This window comes from Trichechus manatus, unplaced genomic scaffold (genome assembly GCF_000243295.1).
Source record: "Trichechus manatus latirostris isolate Lorelei unplaced genomic scaffold, TriManLat1.0 scaffold00084, whole genome shotgun sequence".
Taxonomy (NCBI): Eukaryota; Metazoa; Chordata; class Mammalia; order Sirenia; family Trichechidae; genus Trichechus; species Trichechus manatus.
This window is the reverse complement of record NW_004444020.1, coordinates 4,375,129-4,393,252: the sequence shown is the minus strand read 5'-3', so window position 1 is coordinate 4,393,252 and position 18,124 is coordinate 4,375,129. Positions and strand designations below refer to the sequence as shown.

General features: G+C 48.5%; 1 protein-coding gene across 2 annotated transcripts in view; it reads left to right on the top strand.

The window, feature by feature from the left end:
- The window catches only part of RAB6B (RAB6B, member RAS oncogene family), a 67,582-nt gene that overhangs the window by 48,272 nt on the left and 1,186 nt on the right, over nt 1-18,124 (top strand). Inside the window, exons 3-7 of one of the 2 annotated variants that reach the window (XM_004381411.2) lie at nt 8,186-8,239; nt 8,467-8,572; nt 9,421-9,532; nt 11,130-11,223; nt 12,873-12,939. In XM_004381411.2, coding sequence (XP_004381468.1) covers nt 8,186-8,239; nt 8,467-8,572; nt 9,421-9,532; nt 11,130-11,223; nt 12,873-12,939 — 433 coding nt within the window. The remainder of the gene's footprint in view (nt 1-8,185; nt 8,240-8,466; nt 8,573-9,420; nt 9,533-11,129; nt 11,224-12,872; nt 12,940-18,124) is intronic. The other variant, XM_004381412.1, reaches the window with a different exon arrangement.

Below are 18,124 nucleotides of genomic sequence, written 5' to 3'. Positions count from 1 at the left end.
AAGGTCTTCCTCACCTAAACCCCCAGGGCTCCTTAACTGTACTAATTTTTTTCATCTGTCAGGAACTACAGTTCTGTATGTGTATCTTAACTCCTTAAGATATCTTGTCCATAAGGTTGCAAGCTCCTTATGGTCAGGGGCCATGGTTTGTTCTGCTCATAGTTTGTTTAGCACACAGTGGGCACTCAAGAATGAATAAGTGGATGAGTATTAATTACTCGCACTGTTTGTCAGAAAGGAGCTGTCCAGGGAAGACTACGACCACCTTCTCCCCTGCAGATCTGGCCTTCCTGGGAGAGATAGGCTCCAGCTGGCAGTATTGTGGGCCAGCTGCTTGTGCCTTGTGTCTGGAAAAATAGACGTCAAGTAGCTAGAAGTTTCAGCTGGTAGCCGAGGCCCAGCCAAAGCCCCCTTAAAAGTTCTTGTTTCTCTTCTGGCTTTAGAGCTGTGGTTTTTTTTTCTGTTAAAATGCAAATGAACTTCCTTTTAAGATGGCTTTGCTGATCTATTATAGCTAATGACCATAAGATTCTGACAATATGGAGCCAGACAGGATGTGACCCCCTCCCCATGTAAACTCATTAACAGCCTCAGAGCACAGTGACAGCTTCAGAAATGAAGGGATTTCAGGAAGTAGAGGGAGTACAGCTGAATAGTTCAGAGCAGAGGCTTTACAGTTAGGGAAACCTTGGTTCAGATCCTGGCTCTGCTACTACCACCTGTGTGACCTTGCTTCTGAGTGGGCCTTGGTTTCTTCATCTGTGAATAGCACCTTCCGCATGAAAGAGGCATCTCCCTCTGTCTCTTCACCCCACGCAGGGAATCTGGCACTCCTCCTGGATGCTGCACCTTCTCTGACTCCAGTTACAGGGTCAACTCAGAATCTAGACAGTTGTTTGCAAACTGTACTGCACAAATGAATTATCTGAGGGCTTGTCTGGAATTCAGATTCCCAGGCTAACACCCCAGAGATTGTGATTCAGCCTAAGTGGGACTCAGGAATCTGCATATTTAAAAGCTTCCTGTGTAATTCTGATCAGGTGGTCCACAGGCTACATGTTGAGAGTCACTGAATCACTAGCCAATGAGAAAGACTAACAGAATGAGATCATTCCAATTCAGTAAAGAATCTCTTGAATCAGAAGCGCCAGGACCAGCTTGAATGTTCAGAAAACAGTTTGCAGAGGAGCTGGATCTTGAACTCTGAATAGTAGGCCTTAATCACGTGGAAGAGCATTCTGGGGAGGGAAACACAAAATGGCTAGTGTATATGGGAAGTCCCAGCAAGAGTAGTGTTACTAGAGTGTAAAGTTCTAACTGGACAAGGGGGAACTGGGGCCATAGGAAGCAAAGGGAAAGCCCTGAACAGCTTTGTAAGTCAAGCTGAAGTGTTTGGACTTTTTCCTAGGAGCAGTAGGGAGTGATATGGGCAGATTTCTATCTTAGGAAGATAACCTTGCCTGCTGTGTGACAGATTAATTAGAAGGGGAAGGCCAGAGGGCAAAGAAACTAGTCAGGAAGTTCTTGAGGTTATTCAGGTAAAAGGGGTTCAAGGTCTGAACTAGGGTAGTGGTAGTGGGGAATGGAGAGAAGAGGACAGTTGAAAACACTTAGGAAGCAAAGTAATCACTTCAGTAATCATTAGATGTGAGAGAGTGGATAAGAGAGTGAGTGAAGAGGAAGGATTTAGGTCTCCCAGGCTTCCAGAGACTTGGGCATCTAAGATGGTGGAGAGGCCATTCATTGAGATAGGGAAAATAGGAGAAGCAGGTTTGGAGGGAGATGATAGGCTGTGTTTGGTACACACTGTGTTTAATGAGATGTCCAGAGGACTATTAGATGAAGATGTCTAGTAAACAGTTGGATATATGGATCTGAGGCTCAAGACAGAGGTAAGGGTTAGTATGTAGATTGGGAAGCCATCAGCATATCTATAGATGAGGTCCCCTTGAAAAGAAAACAGGGAACACCAACATGTTAGGTGACAGAGAATGTAAGAGGATCCTATAAGAGACCAATAAGGAACAGTAGTTAGAGAGACAGGGAAAGCCAGAAACAGGTAACGTTATGAAAATGAAAACTAACAGAGGACAGATTGTCAGGGAAGAGAAAATGGTCAACAGGGTCAAATGTATCAAAAATAGCATCAGCTAGAGTTTGGCCTATAGTGTCCTTAGCATTTGGAGATGAAATGGCTATTGGTGACTGTTACAGATTGAATTACATCCCCCAAAAAATATGTGTTGTAAATCCTAACCTCTATGTCTGTGGTTATAATCCCATTTTGGAGTAGATTAGATTATGTAAATGAGGCAGGATTAGTGTAGGGTGTATCTTGAGTCAATCTCTTTTGAGATATAAAAGAGATTAAACAAACAAGCAGAAGATAGATGGGGTAGATAGATGCCAAGACGCATGGAGATTTCCAAGGAACCAGGAAGCAGGAGCAAAAGACACAAGGACCTTCCTCCAGAGCCAGCATAGAGAGAAAGCCTTCCCCTAGAGCTGGCACCCTGAATTGAGACTTCTAGCCTCCTAAACGGTTTGATAAAATTAATTTCTGTCTGTTAAAGCCATCTACTTGTGGTATTTCTGTTATAGCAGCACTAGATAACTAAAACAGTGACCATAGCATGAGCAGCTGCAACCGGCTGAGGGGTAGAAACTAAATGGCCCCTAGTTAAGCAACGGATAGGAGGAAAGAAAGTGGAGACAGTGAGTTTGGGGGTCCTTTTCCAAGAAGCATACCCATTGAGGAGATACGAGAGATTGACAGCTAGAGAGCAACTTATTGCTAGGGGAGGATTTTTTTTTTTTTTTTTTTAAGGATGTGAAAATCTTGAGAATGTTTCTCAGATGAAAGGAAAGAGGGAGTAGAGAATAAGAATTTGAAGATATAGAAGAGAAAGGAGATGACTGAGAGCATCATCTGAGAAGAGAGGAGCACGGCCAAGAGGACCTCCAAGGAGAGGCTTACTTTGAACAGGAGAAGGAGCAAATAGTCAGAAGAGGGTGGGGGGATGTGGAATAAGGCTGGACACATGTTGACAACTTTGCAAATATCTTTTGAATCCTGATGTACCACTGTCAGCTCTTGACTCTGGGCAAGTAACATAACATCTCTTACACTCTTTTTCCATAGCTATGACATAAGAATACTAAAGAGCCTAACTCATAGCACAGGTTTGTTATCAGAATTAAGTTAAATAATGATACAAACACTTAGTATGGTAGTAGGTAGCATTGATAAATACTCAGGTTATCGTTGTGGTTTTTGTTATATTTATTGGAGAGTGTTATTGTTGTTAGGTGCCATCAAGTTGGTTCCGACTCCTAGCAACCCCGTGTACAACAGAACGAAACACTGCCTGATCCTCTGCCACCCTCACAGTTGTTGCTGTGCTTGAGCCCAAGTTGCAGCCACTGTGTCAGTCCATCTTGTTGAGGGTCTTCCTCTTTTTTGCTGACCCTCTACTTGACCAAACATATTGTCCTTCTCCAGGGGCTGATCCCTCCTGATAACATGTCCAAAGTACGTGAGATAAAGTCTCGCCATCCTTGCTTCTAAGGAGCATTCTGGCTGTACTTCTTCCAAGACAGATTTGTTCATTCTTCTGGTAGTCCATGGTATATTCAGTATTCTTCACCAACACTGTAATTCAAAGGAGTCCGTTCTTCTTCAGTCTTCCTTATTCATTGTTCAGCTTTCACATGCATATGGGGCGATTGAAAATACCATGGCTTGGGTCAGGCACACCTTAGTCCTCAAAGTGACATCCTTGCTTTTCAATACTTTAAAGAGGTCTTTTGCAGTAGATATGCCAAATGCAATCATCATTTGATTTCTTGACTGCTGCTTTCATGGGCGTTGAGTGTGGATCCAAGTAAAATGAAATCCTTGATAATGTCAGTATTTTCTCCATTTTATTAGAAGGTAAAGGCAGAATATTTGAGAAGGTTTATGACTAATGATGTAAAGTAAGATTTAAGGTTATCTACCACCCAGAGGCAGCTCGGAAGAGGCCTGGTGATCTGCTTCCGAAAGGTCACAGCCTTGAAAACCCTATGGAGCAGTTCTACTCTGTACCCATGAGATCTCCACTGACTAGACAGCAACTAACAATAACAGTAACTGAGAGTGAGAAGTGCTAGGGATAGAGCAGGGGGCAAAACAGAGGGGAGAATGTTGTGAACCATTGCTGAGGTAGAAAGGAGTCAGAGGCAGTCAAGGACAAGTAGCGTGTTTTTATATTTATCCATGTAGTTACCATTTCTGGTGCTCTTATATTTCTTTCTTAAAGATTCACATTTCCATCTGGTAAAATTTCCGTTCAGCCTAAAGCATTTCTTACAATGAGGGCCTTCTGGTGAAAAATTGTCACAGCTTTTTTAATCTTAAAATGTTTCGGTTTGCCCTCATTTTTGCAGGAAACTTTCACTGACTGTAGAATTCTAAGTTGACAGAGTTTATTGTTTTTGTTTTCTTTTAACACTTTAAAGATGTTGATCCATTGTCTTCTGTCCTCCATTGTTTCTGGTGAGAAATCAACCATCATTCTTATCATTATTCCCTTGTATAAAACATGTCTTTTTGTTTTCTGGCTTATTTTAAGATTTTTCTCTTTAGTTTTCAGGAATTTAACTATGATGTACTTAGGTGTGATTGTATTTATTTATCCTGTTTTAGGTTCGCTGAGCTTCTTGAAACTGTGGGCTGATGTTTCTAATAAGGAACATTTTGGCCATTATTTTTTCAGCTTTTTTTTTTCTGTGTGATTCTCTTTATACTCTCCTTCTGAGACTCCATTTGCACATAAGTCAGATCACTTGATATTGTCCTGGAAGTTCTTGAGTCTCTGTTCATTTTTATTACATTTTCTTTTCTCTCTCTCTGTGTTCAACAAGTGGATGTTTTACCTTGGTAGGACTGGGGTGTTCCCTCAGGGGAGGAAATAGTTAAATATAGGATCTCACCTAGTTATCTTCCCTTTCTTCAGAGATTGTAACCTCTCCATTTTCTGCCTAGTTTTGATAATCCTTCAGTGCTTATAAATTGTTATTTCTTAGATTTGTCCAGAGTTTGTAATAGTTATCTGTGGGAGGGTTAGTCTGATACAGGCTGCTCAACTATTATTGGAAGAACTTGGGAATATGTTTTCAAGCAGAGCTGATGGCTCAGCTTACTCAGAGACAGTGCCTATGCCTTGTCACCAGTCTATAGCTGTGGGAAGGTCTGCAGTGGCTCTATGGCCTGGTTGGGTGGGAAATGGGGCCAGAACAGGTATGATACAATGGACAGTTAGGGGACCAGAGGTTTCTCTATAGTCAGAGAAGCCTGGAACTGAGAATAAAGGTGTTAGAGAGTTGGAGAGATAGGAAAATGTCTTCTTTCAGTCTTAGATTTCTTATTACCACCTATTTTGGACAAGCTGTTATGAGGCATAGTAGAGATAAAGTATGTGAGTGTCCAGTAAATTGTGTTTATGATTATGCAGGCCACTGGGTTGAGCTTTGCTGGACTTAATCCAAATGGCACAGTTCCTAGTCACGTCACCTGGTGACTTCTTTGCCCTCCATGGAAGCAGAATGCCGTATGCACAAGTGAGGTTGAAATGGTGTTGTCATTGTTACAGTTGTCATCAATAACAACACTATGACTATTCATGGTGCCCACCTTTGGGGGACACATATCTTTATGGTTCTTTGCTGTATTGGTACATAGTTTGACTGTGTTAAAAAAAACAATAACAACAAGGTTAACAGTGAATTAAACAACATTGTCTGGGTGTAAGCAATCCAAGGATGCTGAGGTGACTCCCCAGTGTCAGGGGTCAGGCTTCCTCTGTCTTGTTGACCTGTCATCAGTAGTCTGTCATGCTCATCTGTGTGGACCAATGTGACTCACCACTACCATGTCTGCATTCTAAGCAGTTGGAAGGGGAAAGGGGGCAGCTGTGGGCACAGCCCCACCCATGACGGACCTGTCCAAGATGCATACATCACTGTCACATTCCACTGACCAGAACTTAGATACCCAGTTGCAAGAGAAGCTGAGAAATACATCCTTTATTTGGGTTAGCCGTAAGTCCATTTACACACCCAGAATCTTACTATTATTAAAGGGGAGATTACATATAAGGGGGCAGCTGGCAGTCCCGGCTACTAATCCTGAATGCACACATCTGATTTTTAGCTCAAGACTCACTCTACAGAAGGAACTTGGCACTACCTGTGGAGCCCATTGAGCACTGATGAGCTGAGAGATTTCTACCTCTTCTGCACATTCTCCACAGTTCTAGTGCCCTGATATATACCGATGAGTAGATGTTGAGTAACTGTTGAGGAACAGAGCTGAGTCCACAAGCCACTTCTCAATTCTAAACTTATTCCTCTGTGGCTATATCGTGCAGAAAGGGTGTGCAAAGCTTGAGTAGGAAGAGCCTAAGTGCTGTTAAGGTTTTAGATCCTCCAGCTCTTCCACTGACTGGCAAAGTCACGTGAAGCATGTCCTTTAACTTCCCTGGTCTGTTCTTTCATCTCCAAAGGAAAGGATTTGGATTGGATTGTGTTTAATGTGTTTATCTAGCACCCATGCTTGAAATTGTATGGTTCCTTTACACTCCATATCTTTGGATTAAAGCAAGCTTCCAGGAGGATTCAGCCACTTTAAATTTTTTGTGGAATGAGTTGGGAGTGTGAATATGTAAACACACATGGCTACATGCATACATATGTACACATGCATGCAGTCAGCCTGGGGGTCCTGGAGCATGGGTTTTTCTATTACCTTGGGCTTCCCTTGGCTGTGTTGTTATTCTCAGAAATCACTGCATAGTTTTCCATACAATTAAGTTTGTTTTCAAACTTTATTTTATTTTTGTTTCAGAATACTTTTTTTTAATTCTAGAACTATTAAATGTTTATTATAGAAAATTGAGAAATGTATAATGAAGAAAGCAAAAAAAAAAAAAAATCACCCATATTATCACACCTTAAGATACTGACACTAACAACACTTGAGTTATTCCTTTTACTTCAGTGTCTAAGAAAATATAACAAACAGTTATATGTCTTTTAAATTAATCAAATTGGGATCACACTACAGTATATACGATGTTTTGCAATCTGCTTTTTTTCACTGGATGACCACTTCCCCAGATCCTTAAATATTTTTCAAGAATGTGATTTTTAATGGCTGCTAGGATCCTGATCACGTGGGTGTACCACACTGTACTTGACCAGTGCCCTGGACATTCGGCTGTGTCTGATTCTTCATTATTATTAATTAGGTAGCAGTGATAGCTCCATTTCACACTGACAGCAGCTTAGCTCCTACTCACAGACACTGGGTGCAGTTAAGGTACAGAGAGGTTGGGTGGCCTGCCCGAGGTCACATAACAAGTGAGTGGCATTTCCTGGCCATCTGGTCCAAAGGCTGACTGCACCCTCCCCAGCTGCCTCTCCCTGGGGCCAGTACACAGGGGCATAGGCGTGGTGCAGGCATGCTAGTGACATTTGGCTCCCAGCATGTGGGTTTGGGGAAAAAAAGAACCAGTGGGTAGTGGGTGAGGTTTCCCAGTGAGACGCTACTCTAGGTGGTCTGCGAATGCCCCCAGCAGAGAGGAACCCGCTGTTCCATGCCCCCATGCAGCAGCAAGCTGCCTGCTCCCACCATGGGGCAGTGGTGAAACCTGACCCAAGTACCTTGTGTCCCAGGGCTGAGGGGAGAGGCTCTGAGAGCAAACTGGGGAGGCTGTTAGGGGAGGAGGCGGGTGGGGACTGGCAGGCTCAGGTAAGGGGCCTCAGTGGCTCCTGCTTCCTCAAAGCTCCCACCTGAGGGAGGCCAGGAGGTGCACATTCCAGTGACCTTGTTCCTGGGGAAGCCTCCTCACCAGGCTCCCTCTCTCACTCCCTCTCTAAAGCATGGCTCCTCTCCTCAAAGAGTACCATCACCACCACCCCCCCACACACACAAGAAGCAAAAACCCACCACCATCCTTAGCTTAAACCCCCTTCCTCTGAGAAGGATGAGAGGGGTTTACTGGTGGGTGAGTGGGGGTGGGCACAGGGACAACAGGCATGGGTGTCCCCTTTTGCTGGTTATGCCACTGCCTGGGGTCACTGAACTTTTGCCACTTTGCCTGAGACCTTTAAACTTTGACCTTTATGTGCTTTTCTCTGACAGGCAACCATTGGGATTGACTTCTTGTCAAAAACCATGTATTTGGAGGACCGTACAGTGAGTTCCAACTTTAGATCTTTAGAACTGGGTGGGTGGGAAGGAATCCTTTGGGTTTATCATCTGGGACTCTCAGCTGGGCACCACTGAGAAAGCCTGTGGCCACCCGGGAGGCTGGCGCTGCCAGGGTCAGCACTGCGCAGCCTGGGCCTCCCCCACCCCCACCACGGGGACCTGGCTGCCTGGCACTGACCCCTCTGCCCTTGGCCCTGCTCTCCCTGTGACAGGTACGGCTGCAGCTCTGGGACACAGCTGGCCAGGAGCGGTTCCGCAGCCTGATCCCCAGCTACATCCGGGACTCCACAGTGGCTGTGGTGGTATATGACATCACAAGTGAGTACGTCTTGGGTGCCCAGAGAGGGTGCTCATCAGGGCTTCAGGACCTGGGTGAAATGGCAGCCAGGCTGCAGCCTGTGTGTGTGTGTGTGTGTGTGTGCACGTATACATGCGCGTGTGCAGCTAGCATTCTATGCGTGCGTGTGCTGAAGCAGTGCCCTCAGCTCCTGTGGAAGGCATTTGCCCCATGACTGCTCCTCTCTGCAAGGCCTGTCATGGCTTCTGACTGAGGAGAAGGCTGCCCAGAAATGGCCTTGCCTCTCCTGGCTTTTTATCTGCTTTTGGCTCCCCTGACTCTGGCCCTGGGGCTCCCTTTCCTCCCTCGTCTCAACTTGCAGAGCCTGAGGGTTCTCCTTTCCCCAGCTCTCCTGAGCAGGGCTTCACAGGGGCCTTGGTGGGGAGGCTGCCATGTAGGCCCCCTCCTTCTCTGGGGGCTTCTTTGGGCCTTCTCTGCCCACCTTCACCGCTCACCCTACTCTAGTGCACCCATTTCTCTCTGCTCTGTGCCCCCAAAATCAGGTCTGGCTTTCATGTGGGCCCCAAAGTCACTAGTCCATGCAGCAAGTCACAGCACAGTGGCCTTCCGGGTAGAGTAACCCCTTTCCCCCCAGAGGGTGGTTCAGCAGTGCAAGGGGCTCTCCACGGGCCCAGGGCAGGGTCCGGCTCCTTTGTGGCAGCTCCACAGACACACATGGGCTTCCCTCTGGAGGGTCCCAGGCCCAGCTGGTCTGTGCAGACTTGCTTCCATCTGTCTCTCTTACTCCTGGTCTCCCCTCCATCTTTCCACCTCTCCCACTGGGAGCTTGTCTCTCACTCCCAGTTCTATCTCTACTTTCCATCTCTAGATCTCAACTCCTTCCAACAGACCTCTAAGTGGATTGATGATGTCAGGACAGAGAGGGGCAGCGACGTTATCATCATGCTGGTGGGCAACAAGACCGACCTGGCCGACAAGAGGTAGGCACAAGGACGCAGAAGTGCAGGGGCTGGGACGTATGGATGGTGAGTCTGTGCTTCTGACCTGTCCCCATGCCTATTGGAAAGGCCTTTTGGTACACTGGGGCCTCTGAGAATACCTAGGAGAGCCCCCACTCACAGTATCTCTTCTCTGAAGCCCCTATCTCTCACCACCAGGCAGAGCCAGGGGCAGGGTTCTCCTGTGTACTGGGCTGCATGGACTCTGTGTGCCTGGTCCAGCCCAGCAGTACATAGCCCCAAACACAGCAGCAGTCCCTCAGACCCCAGCTGGCCTCTGTGTGTGCTTTGCACCTCTGCCTCTGAGTCATGCACACATTAGTGTGGGGGGGTATGAATGGCCCAATCCTCAGGTGTGAACGTGCAGAATTTCTAGAGAGCATGAACGTACTTCCTCAGCCCACTCTCCCTGGTTGGTTCCTGTGTCTGGATGTGAAACTTTCTCACAGTGGCTACTCCATCCCTGCCCTCCAGTGCAGAGGGCTGATTTACATGCTATTTACATATATCTGTCCCTGGGTGTCGCAAATGGTTAAGCATTTGGCTACTAAATGAAGGTTGGTGGTTGGAACCCCCCCAGCGGTGCCTCGGAAGGAAAGCTTAGCAGTCTGCTTCCGAAAGGTCACAGCCATGGAAACCCTGGAGCACAGTTGTGCTTTGACACACACGGGATCGCCGTGAGTCGGAAATGACTCAACAGCAACTGGTTGGTTGGTCCACTCATCTCTTGTGATCCTGACCTAGGCAGATACAGCGACAGGTCAGACTCCAGCAAAGCAGTCTGGGCCTCCTGAAATGCACCCTGACCATTTCAAGGGTAATCTGAATTGTGTCCTGCTTTTTTAGAGTCCCTCCTCGAAGTGAGGAAAGCTGGGCCCAAATCCCAGCTCCTTCGTGAGTAGCTTTGTGATCTTTGTGGAGTCACTTCTCACTTGTTTTCTTATTTGGAAAATGAGACTGATAACGCCACCCCAGAGAGGCAGTGAGTGACTCGAAGCTCTTTGCAAACATGTTGTTGTTAGGTGCCATTGAGTCTATTTTTGACTCATAGTGACCCCATGTACCCTGGTAGTGCAATGGTTAAGTGCTCAGCTGCTAACTAAAATGTTGGTGATTCGAGCTCACCCAGTGGCTCCACAGGAGAAAAACCTGGCAATCTGCTCCTGGAAAGATTACAGCCTAGAATACCCTATGGAGTAGTTCTACTCTGTCACATAGGGTCACTATGAGAACTTTACAGACACAGACTCGTCCATCGTTGACAATTGGGCAAGGCAGGTATGGCACGACCCCCACCCCAAGCCTGCCCCAGGGCCTGCTCCTAACCTGGGAAGATACTAAAGAGGGAATAGGGAAAGCGTCTGATGTCCTACTGTGCACGCTTTGTCCTGGAGAGACTATGCTTGGAGACTTGGGGACCCCTGATACCAGAGCCCTGTCCTCATGGCTGACTTGGGGACCTGGTCTTCTCCTTCTGCCCTGCTGAGCAGACCCTTCCTCACCTCAGGTTCCTCCCTCCACCTCTACCAGGGGCTTACCCTCTGCTGAACTGATTCTCCCCTCTGCCCCTCGTCTCTAGGCAGATCACCATCGAGGAAGGGGAGCAGCGCGCCAAAGAACTGAGTGTCATGTTCATTGAAACCAGCGCAAAGACGGGCTACAACGTGAAGCAGGTGAGGACACTGGTCCCGGCTTGACCGTGGAAGCCCTTGCAAGAGTTCTGGGCATGGTCAGCCATGGACTGGCCCCTGCCTTGCCCTGAAGGGCTGACGACTGGGTTGGGAGCAGCCAATGAGAGCAACCATAAAGCCACCCAGTGCGGGGACAGGCTCACCTCTAGAGCTGGTAAAGCGTGTGAGAAGGAAGCTGCACAGGCCCTCAGAGGGGCTACTCAGCAAATGTCAGCCATTAGCCGCCGCGTGCAGCCACCAGTGAAGTGGCCCTTGTGGCATCCAGTCAGAGTGTCCAGCTACCAGCCTGCATGTGGCAGCGAGAAGCAAGGTCTCCCTGATATCTTACCTTGTTTTGGATGAGGGGTGTAGGAAATTCAATTCAGTCAGCATTTTGAGGGACTTGTGCCTTGTCGTTGGCAAGCGTTCTGGGCTGGGGAGGGTGAGGTGGGCTTGGAGAAGAAAGTTGCCGTGTGGTGTGGTTGGAGCTCACGAGAGGGAGAGGCCTCGTGAGTTGGCACAGTCATAGGAGCCACAGAGGAGGTGGAGTTAGAGCTGAGCGTTGGGGCAGCGGTGCTTAATCTGGGCCCACAGAGCCCAGGTAACCCATGGATAGAATTCAGCAGGTCAGCAGACTTGGGCTGGAAAAAATTCCGTCTTTATCTTCACTAACCTCTAACTGGAAACCCTGGTGGCATAGTGGTTAAGAGCTACTGCTGGTAACCAAAACATCGGCAGTTTAAATCCACCAGGTGCTCCTTAGAAACCCTGTGGGGCAGTTCTACTCTGTCCTGTAGGGTGGCTATTAGTTGGAATCGACTCAACAGCAGTGGGTTTAATGGAACCTCTAACTGATCTTTAGCATTTCCTTCAGTGATGAGTGTAGGCAGCAAGCCTCAATGATATTAACATTACCCATGACTTTATCGCCAGTAGAACTCACAGATATTTTCTTATCACTTTGTAATGTGTTGTTGTTGGGTGCCGTCGAGTCGGTTCCGACTCATCGCGACCCTATGGGGCGGGGGGGTTGGGGGTGAGCTCAGTGAAGAGCCTGGTTTCCCTGGGCCCTGCCAACCTCAGCAGAGCCTGGGAACACTGGACAGCCTACCATGCAGCAGTTCAGCCGTGACCTTGACCTGCTGGATGCAGTGATGGCTCACCCCATGTGGGGAGGGGCAGTACTAGGTGACATGGGGAAGAAGGGATGCAGAGGAGCAGGAAGAGAGAGATTGGGAAGGGCATCAGCCAGGGGCAGTCACAGGTACCCCTGTATGGGCTCCCAAAGCTCCCAGGGCAAAGTGTTCCCCTCCACCTGAACTGCCCTTGACATGGCTCTGACCACGTCCACTCCTCTCTCAGTTCTTTCAGTGTAAGGCTGAAGCTGTCCCGAAGGGTGTCCACAAATATCTGCTGAGACCTTAATACTGTGAGAGACACAGGGGTGCTGGGGGAGAGAGAAGCTAGTGCAGCCCTGCCCTAAGGGCATGCAGTCTGCAGGCAGACAGGATGGGAAAGCCCCGCGGTCAGGATGAGGAGAGGCGAGATGGTGGGGAGGCAGCACTGAGGGGGTGGGGCCCAGAGGAAGCACCGGGCAGGCTGGGAGGAGAAGGGCAGGCCGGGGTTCACAAAGCGTCTCCCCCTCTCATCAGCTCTTCCGACGTGTGGCATCAGCTCTGCCAGGAATGGAGAATGTCCAGGAGAAAAGCAAAGAAGGGAGTATCCTTTTCTTTCGACAAGTGAGTGAAATGATGTACTGGCGAAGCTGTTTATCTGTGCATTTATCCATGTAGCATTTTATTGCAGTGGATGGACACTCACTGGGTCTCCAGCCCAGCCTTTCCTGGACTGGTGGGGGTGGTGTGGCGCAGCTCTTTCCTTTCTGAGGCCCCATGGCTCCTCTGTTCAGGGACGCAGCTGAACTCCATGGTCTTTAAGCCCCTGTCTGACTCAAACCATCTGTGAAAGTTAGTTCTATCCGTCCATGCTTCTACTTCCAAAACAGCATGGGGATACCAAAGGGATATGTATGGAGTGATAGTGGGGGCAGGAAGTGAGAAGTAGTAACTCTCTACCTTTTTTTACAATGAACATTGATTTGTCATGAATACAAGCAGCATCTCCACTGCAGGAAAGGTTTCTATACATGGAGGATATGGTTTCAGTCTGCTGACTACAAAAGACAGCTCGCAACAGATGCCTCCTTCGGGCCCTGCCGGCTCCCTGTACCCACCCCTGCACAGCCCCTGCACCTCCCCAGTGCTCTGTGGAACAGGGTCTGCACACCATTCACGTCATCCAGCCCAAACCTGAGGCAACACCCGGTGGCTGAAATTGAAGCTCAGAGAGGTCATCTGATTTGCCTGATGTCACACAGCGTGTACATTATGAAGTTAGGATTTTGCTTTTTCCACATGCAGTTGTATTCCATTCTGGGACACTGTGTCCCTCCAAGGGCATCTGAGAGGATCACAGGAGAACTGTTTTAATGGGCGAGGACATTGCCCATGGACTGGCCTCCCTGCACTAGGCTGCCAGGAGAGGAAGCAGTCAGGTGCCCCCGCCTGTATCAGCCCCCAGAGCCTGGACACCCATTCCCTGGCCTGTGTGCCTCAGGATGCAGAGTGTCCCCACAAAGCTTCCCATTGGCCTCCAAGGGTAGAGACCTGTGATTGACCAGAGATGGAACCCAGGTAGCTTTGAAGGGCAGCATCAGGCTGATGAGGGATGAAGCAAAAGGAACTTGGATAGCTTGATGTTAGAAGCCAAGGAGGAGACAACTTCATGGCTGTGCTTCCCCTTATCCACCTGAGGCTCCTGGTTCTGGGGCTGGGTGAGGGCAGGGTCCCAGACACTATGAATGACGAGCCTGCAAGGGAAGCTAGGCCCTCCTCGGCCTTCCATGCAGAGCTCTCTCTCAGAGTAGACTGGAGACCCCTGCTGGCTCAGGCATGCCTGTTAAGGAGCAAGCACTGCCGGCACAGCCCCTGAGAGTGTCTCCAGGTTCGGTGGCCATGAAGCCTCCAGTCACAGATGAGGAAACTGAGGCTTGGAGGCTTGTCAGGGGCACCCCACAGCTCTGAGTAGCAGAGCTCGGCCCGGCCCTTCAGAGGAGAGCACCATTCTGCCACACCAGGGTGTCACGCATCACCTGGGATGCCTTTGAGATGCCAGGAGCTTACAGCAGCCAGCTGGAGGCAGGATAAGAGTGAGACCCAGAGAGAGTAGAGGGGCAAGGATGGGGGTGTTCTCTGTGATACCTGCAAGTGAAGAAAAGATGCAGACAGCTGCTGCCCATCCTGCCGGCTTCACAGACTGGCCAGGAAGGGGCTGTGTCCCTCCATTTGGTCTGAGTGGTAACTGTTTCACTTGCATTTTTCCAGAAACCCACCACAGAGGACTCTGGGCTGGGCCCACAGTCAGGTCAGACTCAGCTCCGAGTCCAGGTTGACAGCTGATGTGTTGTGACCATCCTGGTGTGCCTGGTGTACCCAGGTGTGGGGGACCTTTGGGCCCCTCGGGAGAAAAAGCACAAGGCAGATTGTAAGAGGACCACAGAGGGAGATGTGGCCAGCGTCCCTTCCAGCTATGAGGTCTCCCCATCTGGGCAGATGTGCCCCACCCTCTCACACTGCCTCAGAGCCAGCTGGCAGGGGCCTCCTGCCAGGTGGGTGCTAGAGCAGCCTGGAGCAACAACCAGGTAGAGTCAGCCACCACTCTGGCTCTGCGGGGCAGTGTACAGACATTCTTGTTTGCTTACAGTTCAAATCCAGACTTTTTGAAACTGGATACTTCGGGGCCATGTTGAGAATTGTGTGCAACAGTAGCAACCACACAGAGGCACTGCTTTGTGATGCTGTATGAAATGTTAGGACTCGGCTTCGTGGACTCAGCTCGGGGCTTGCTTCCAGGGCCAGGTGAAGGGCCGCTACATCTCATCATCATACCCAAGACATCAGGCATCCCTCAGGGGCAGCCCTGGCATCCCTTCCACCTCAGCAGCCCCACCCTGTTCATCCCCACTTTCTCAACAAGGGGAAGCCAAGGGGCCACAAGATGGCAGAGCTGCAAGCCCCCACTGGGTCTGCACATACAGTCCCCCTCAGCTGCTTTCTGCCCAAACACAGTACTCCTCCACCACATGGGCCCTTGGCTGGTTCTGAACAAGGCGGGCATATGCGAAACAGCAGCATGGACTTGTGCAGTCTGTGAAGAGGTTCCAAGCAGATGATGACAGTGAGGCCCAAATAGGGTCACACATGGCCAGGGTCTCCCAGCTGGTTGGTTGACACAGCTGGACCCAAATCCAAATGCTTGGGAGTCCACAGCCACTGTGCTCTCCACTGATCCCACACGGAGCTGTGGGAGGCTTTGTGCCCCAGCTGTGCATGCAGTCACAGGAGAGGCACTAGGATTGGGAGAGCTACCCAGCAGTTTGGGGAAGTTTGTAACAAGCTGTCTGGGGCCATCCTTCACTGGTCCAGGAAGCAGAGAGAAGAGGCGGTGGGCGCCAGGCGTGCCTGATGATGATGGTTCACATCACCCTTACATGGGGTCTGTGATGGGGCTGTACCTGAACAAGAGGGAAGAGGCAGGTGGAAGGACCCTGGCTCTGCCCACAGGAAAGGCATATGTTAAGCCTCCCAAGGCTTATGGTAAATGCTCACAGTGAGTCTCCTCTCTTGGGGCATTATTTAGACCCTGGATCCACTAATTCTTTCCTATCCTTTCCAGTCAGTGATGAACTCCCCCGCACTGTGTTTCAGCAGTACAGAGAATTACAAGTAACCAGGTGACATTAAATAAGATCTCTAGTAGGTGTGAAAGCACCTAGCAAATGATCTAGACCTGTGCTATCCAGTACTGTCACCACATGTAGCCATTTACATTTAAATTAAATAAAATTCTTCCTCATTATACTAGCCTCATTTCAAGTGGTCAATAGCCTATATGGCTATTGGCTACCATATTGAACAGTATAGATACAGAATATTTCCGTCATTGTAGAAAGTTCTGTTGGATGGTGTGGCTCTGGAAGTATCAGTAGAATTAGTTCTCCAGGTGTCTGTGCATTGGGAATCTCTCAGGGAACTTGTTAAAAATACACATCCTTGGCCCATCCTCAGATCTACTGAGGTTGGGTCCCAGGGAGATGCATTTTTAACAAGTTCCCAGGAGATTTAGATACAGTCCATCTGAGAACTGCTGTGCAGTGTACAGAAGCATCTGACTCAGATTGCTCATGAGAGATTTTGTTTTGTTTTGTTGTAATGGCAGGCAAGTGACTTCATTATTGAGCAGAAGGTCATGATGTAATTAACGGTGGCTATTCTTCCAGCTAGAACATTTGTTCTCACCTGGGGCCAGTTTTGCCTCCTCCCCTCTAGGGGACATTGGACAATGTCTGGAGACATTTTTGGTTGTCACAAGTGAGAGGAAAAGTGCTGTTGGCAACCAGTGGATAGAAGCTAGGAATGTTGCTCAATGTCCTGCATGCACAGGACAGCTCCACAACAAGACTAATCTGGCCCACAATGTCAGTAATGTTGAGGTTGAGAAGCCTGTGCTAGAGGGCCTTAGCATGGCCAGGTCATTTAAAGGCATCAACTTTGGGATCAGGTATCCTTGGATTTAAACCCAAGCTCCACCACTTCCAAGCTCGAAGATGAGTATTATAATAACCACCACAGGGAGTTGTAGTGTTAAAATGAGATAATGCATTTACAGTGTTTAGCAGTGGGCCTGGCACACAGTTGGTGCTGAGTATTAATTGAAAAGGCTTCACAGGGGAGGCGGCCAATGTTTAAGCCCTGGACCAAAGAATGAGGGCATATTTTACAGATGGGCCTGCTGAAAGGGGACAAGGTAGGCTCAGAAGAGGCACCTGGGGATGACGAGGAGACCACAGTGCAGAAGTAGACTGGGGCCACTGGGCCAGAGAGGGCCTGTAGAACTGTACAACCACTGCTAGGCAGAGATAAATGGACAGGGCATTTGTGGCAATGGGTTTTGCCAAGAACTATAGGAAGTGGAGAAATAGGTGTGCTTGACTGGAGTAGAAAGGACAACAGTTGGACTACAGTGGAGAAGGAGGGCAATTGTTTATTCTCTATTTACTTCATTTATATTTTGCCATGTTATAAAAAGTAAGTATGTACATACACACACACACATATATGCACAAAAAACAAGATAGTTACTTTGTGTATGTGTACACACATAGAAAATTGGGGCGTAGGAAAATAAAGGTAGGACAACAAGGAAAAGTCAGAGATAAAATCATAATCAAAATATTTCATGACTTAGGGATTTTTACAGGTAGCCAAAAAATTGGCTCTGAGTTTCCTAACAGCTAAGACAAAGAGGGAAGATGTGATCCTCAAGAGAAGCATGGCTTTTCATACTTCAAGCTGAAATAACCTCTCCCATAGTCCTTATATACCCCACCCCACCGCCATGGAATCGATTCTGAATCACATTGACCCCAAACTTTTCCAAGGCTGTAAATCTCTATGGAAGCAAACTGTCACATCTTTCTCCTGCGGAAACCACTGGTGGTATCGAACTGCCGACCTTTCGATTAGCAGTCAATTGCTTAGGATATCACCAACAAGTCCAATAGTGGGCCTTCCTATTCGACCCCCACTCCACCTACCCTTGTGCAGTCCTATAGCAGACACCAGAGCCCAGTCCAGGAAGAACAATACTGGGAGCTACCACAGGGCTTGTTCCTCCACCGTAATCAGGTCTGGTTTGATGCCAGCCTAAACAATGAGTCATTAAAGTAGCCATTTTCAGCCTAGTGGAGGCAGAGGAAGCAGCCTGGCTGTGCATTTTGAACCTGGTCCTCTGGTGATTCTGATAGGTGCTTCTCCAGACCACTGCCCCCTGCCCCCCTCCCCCC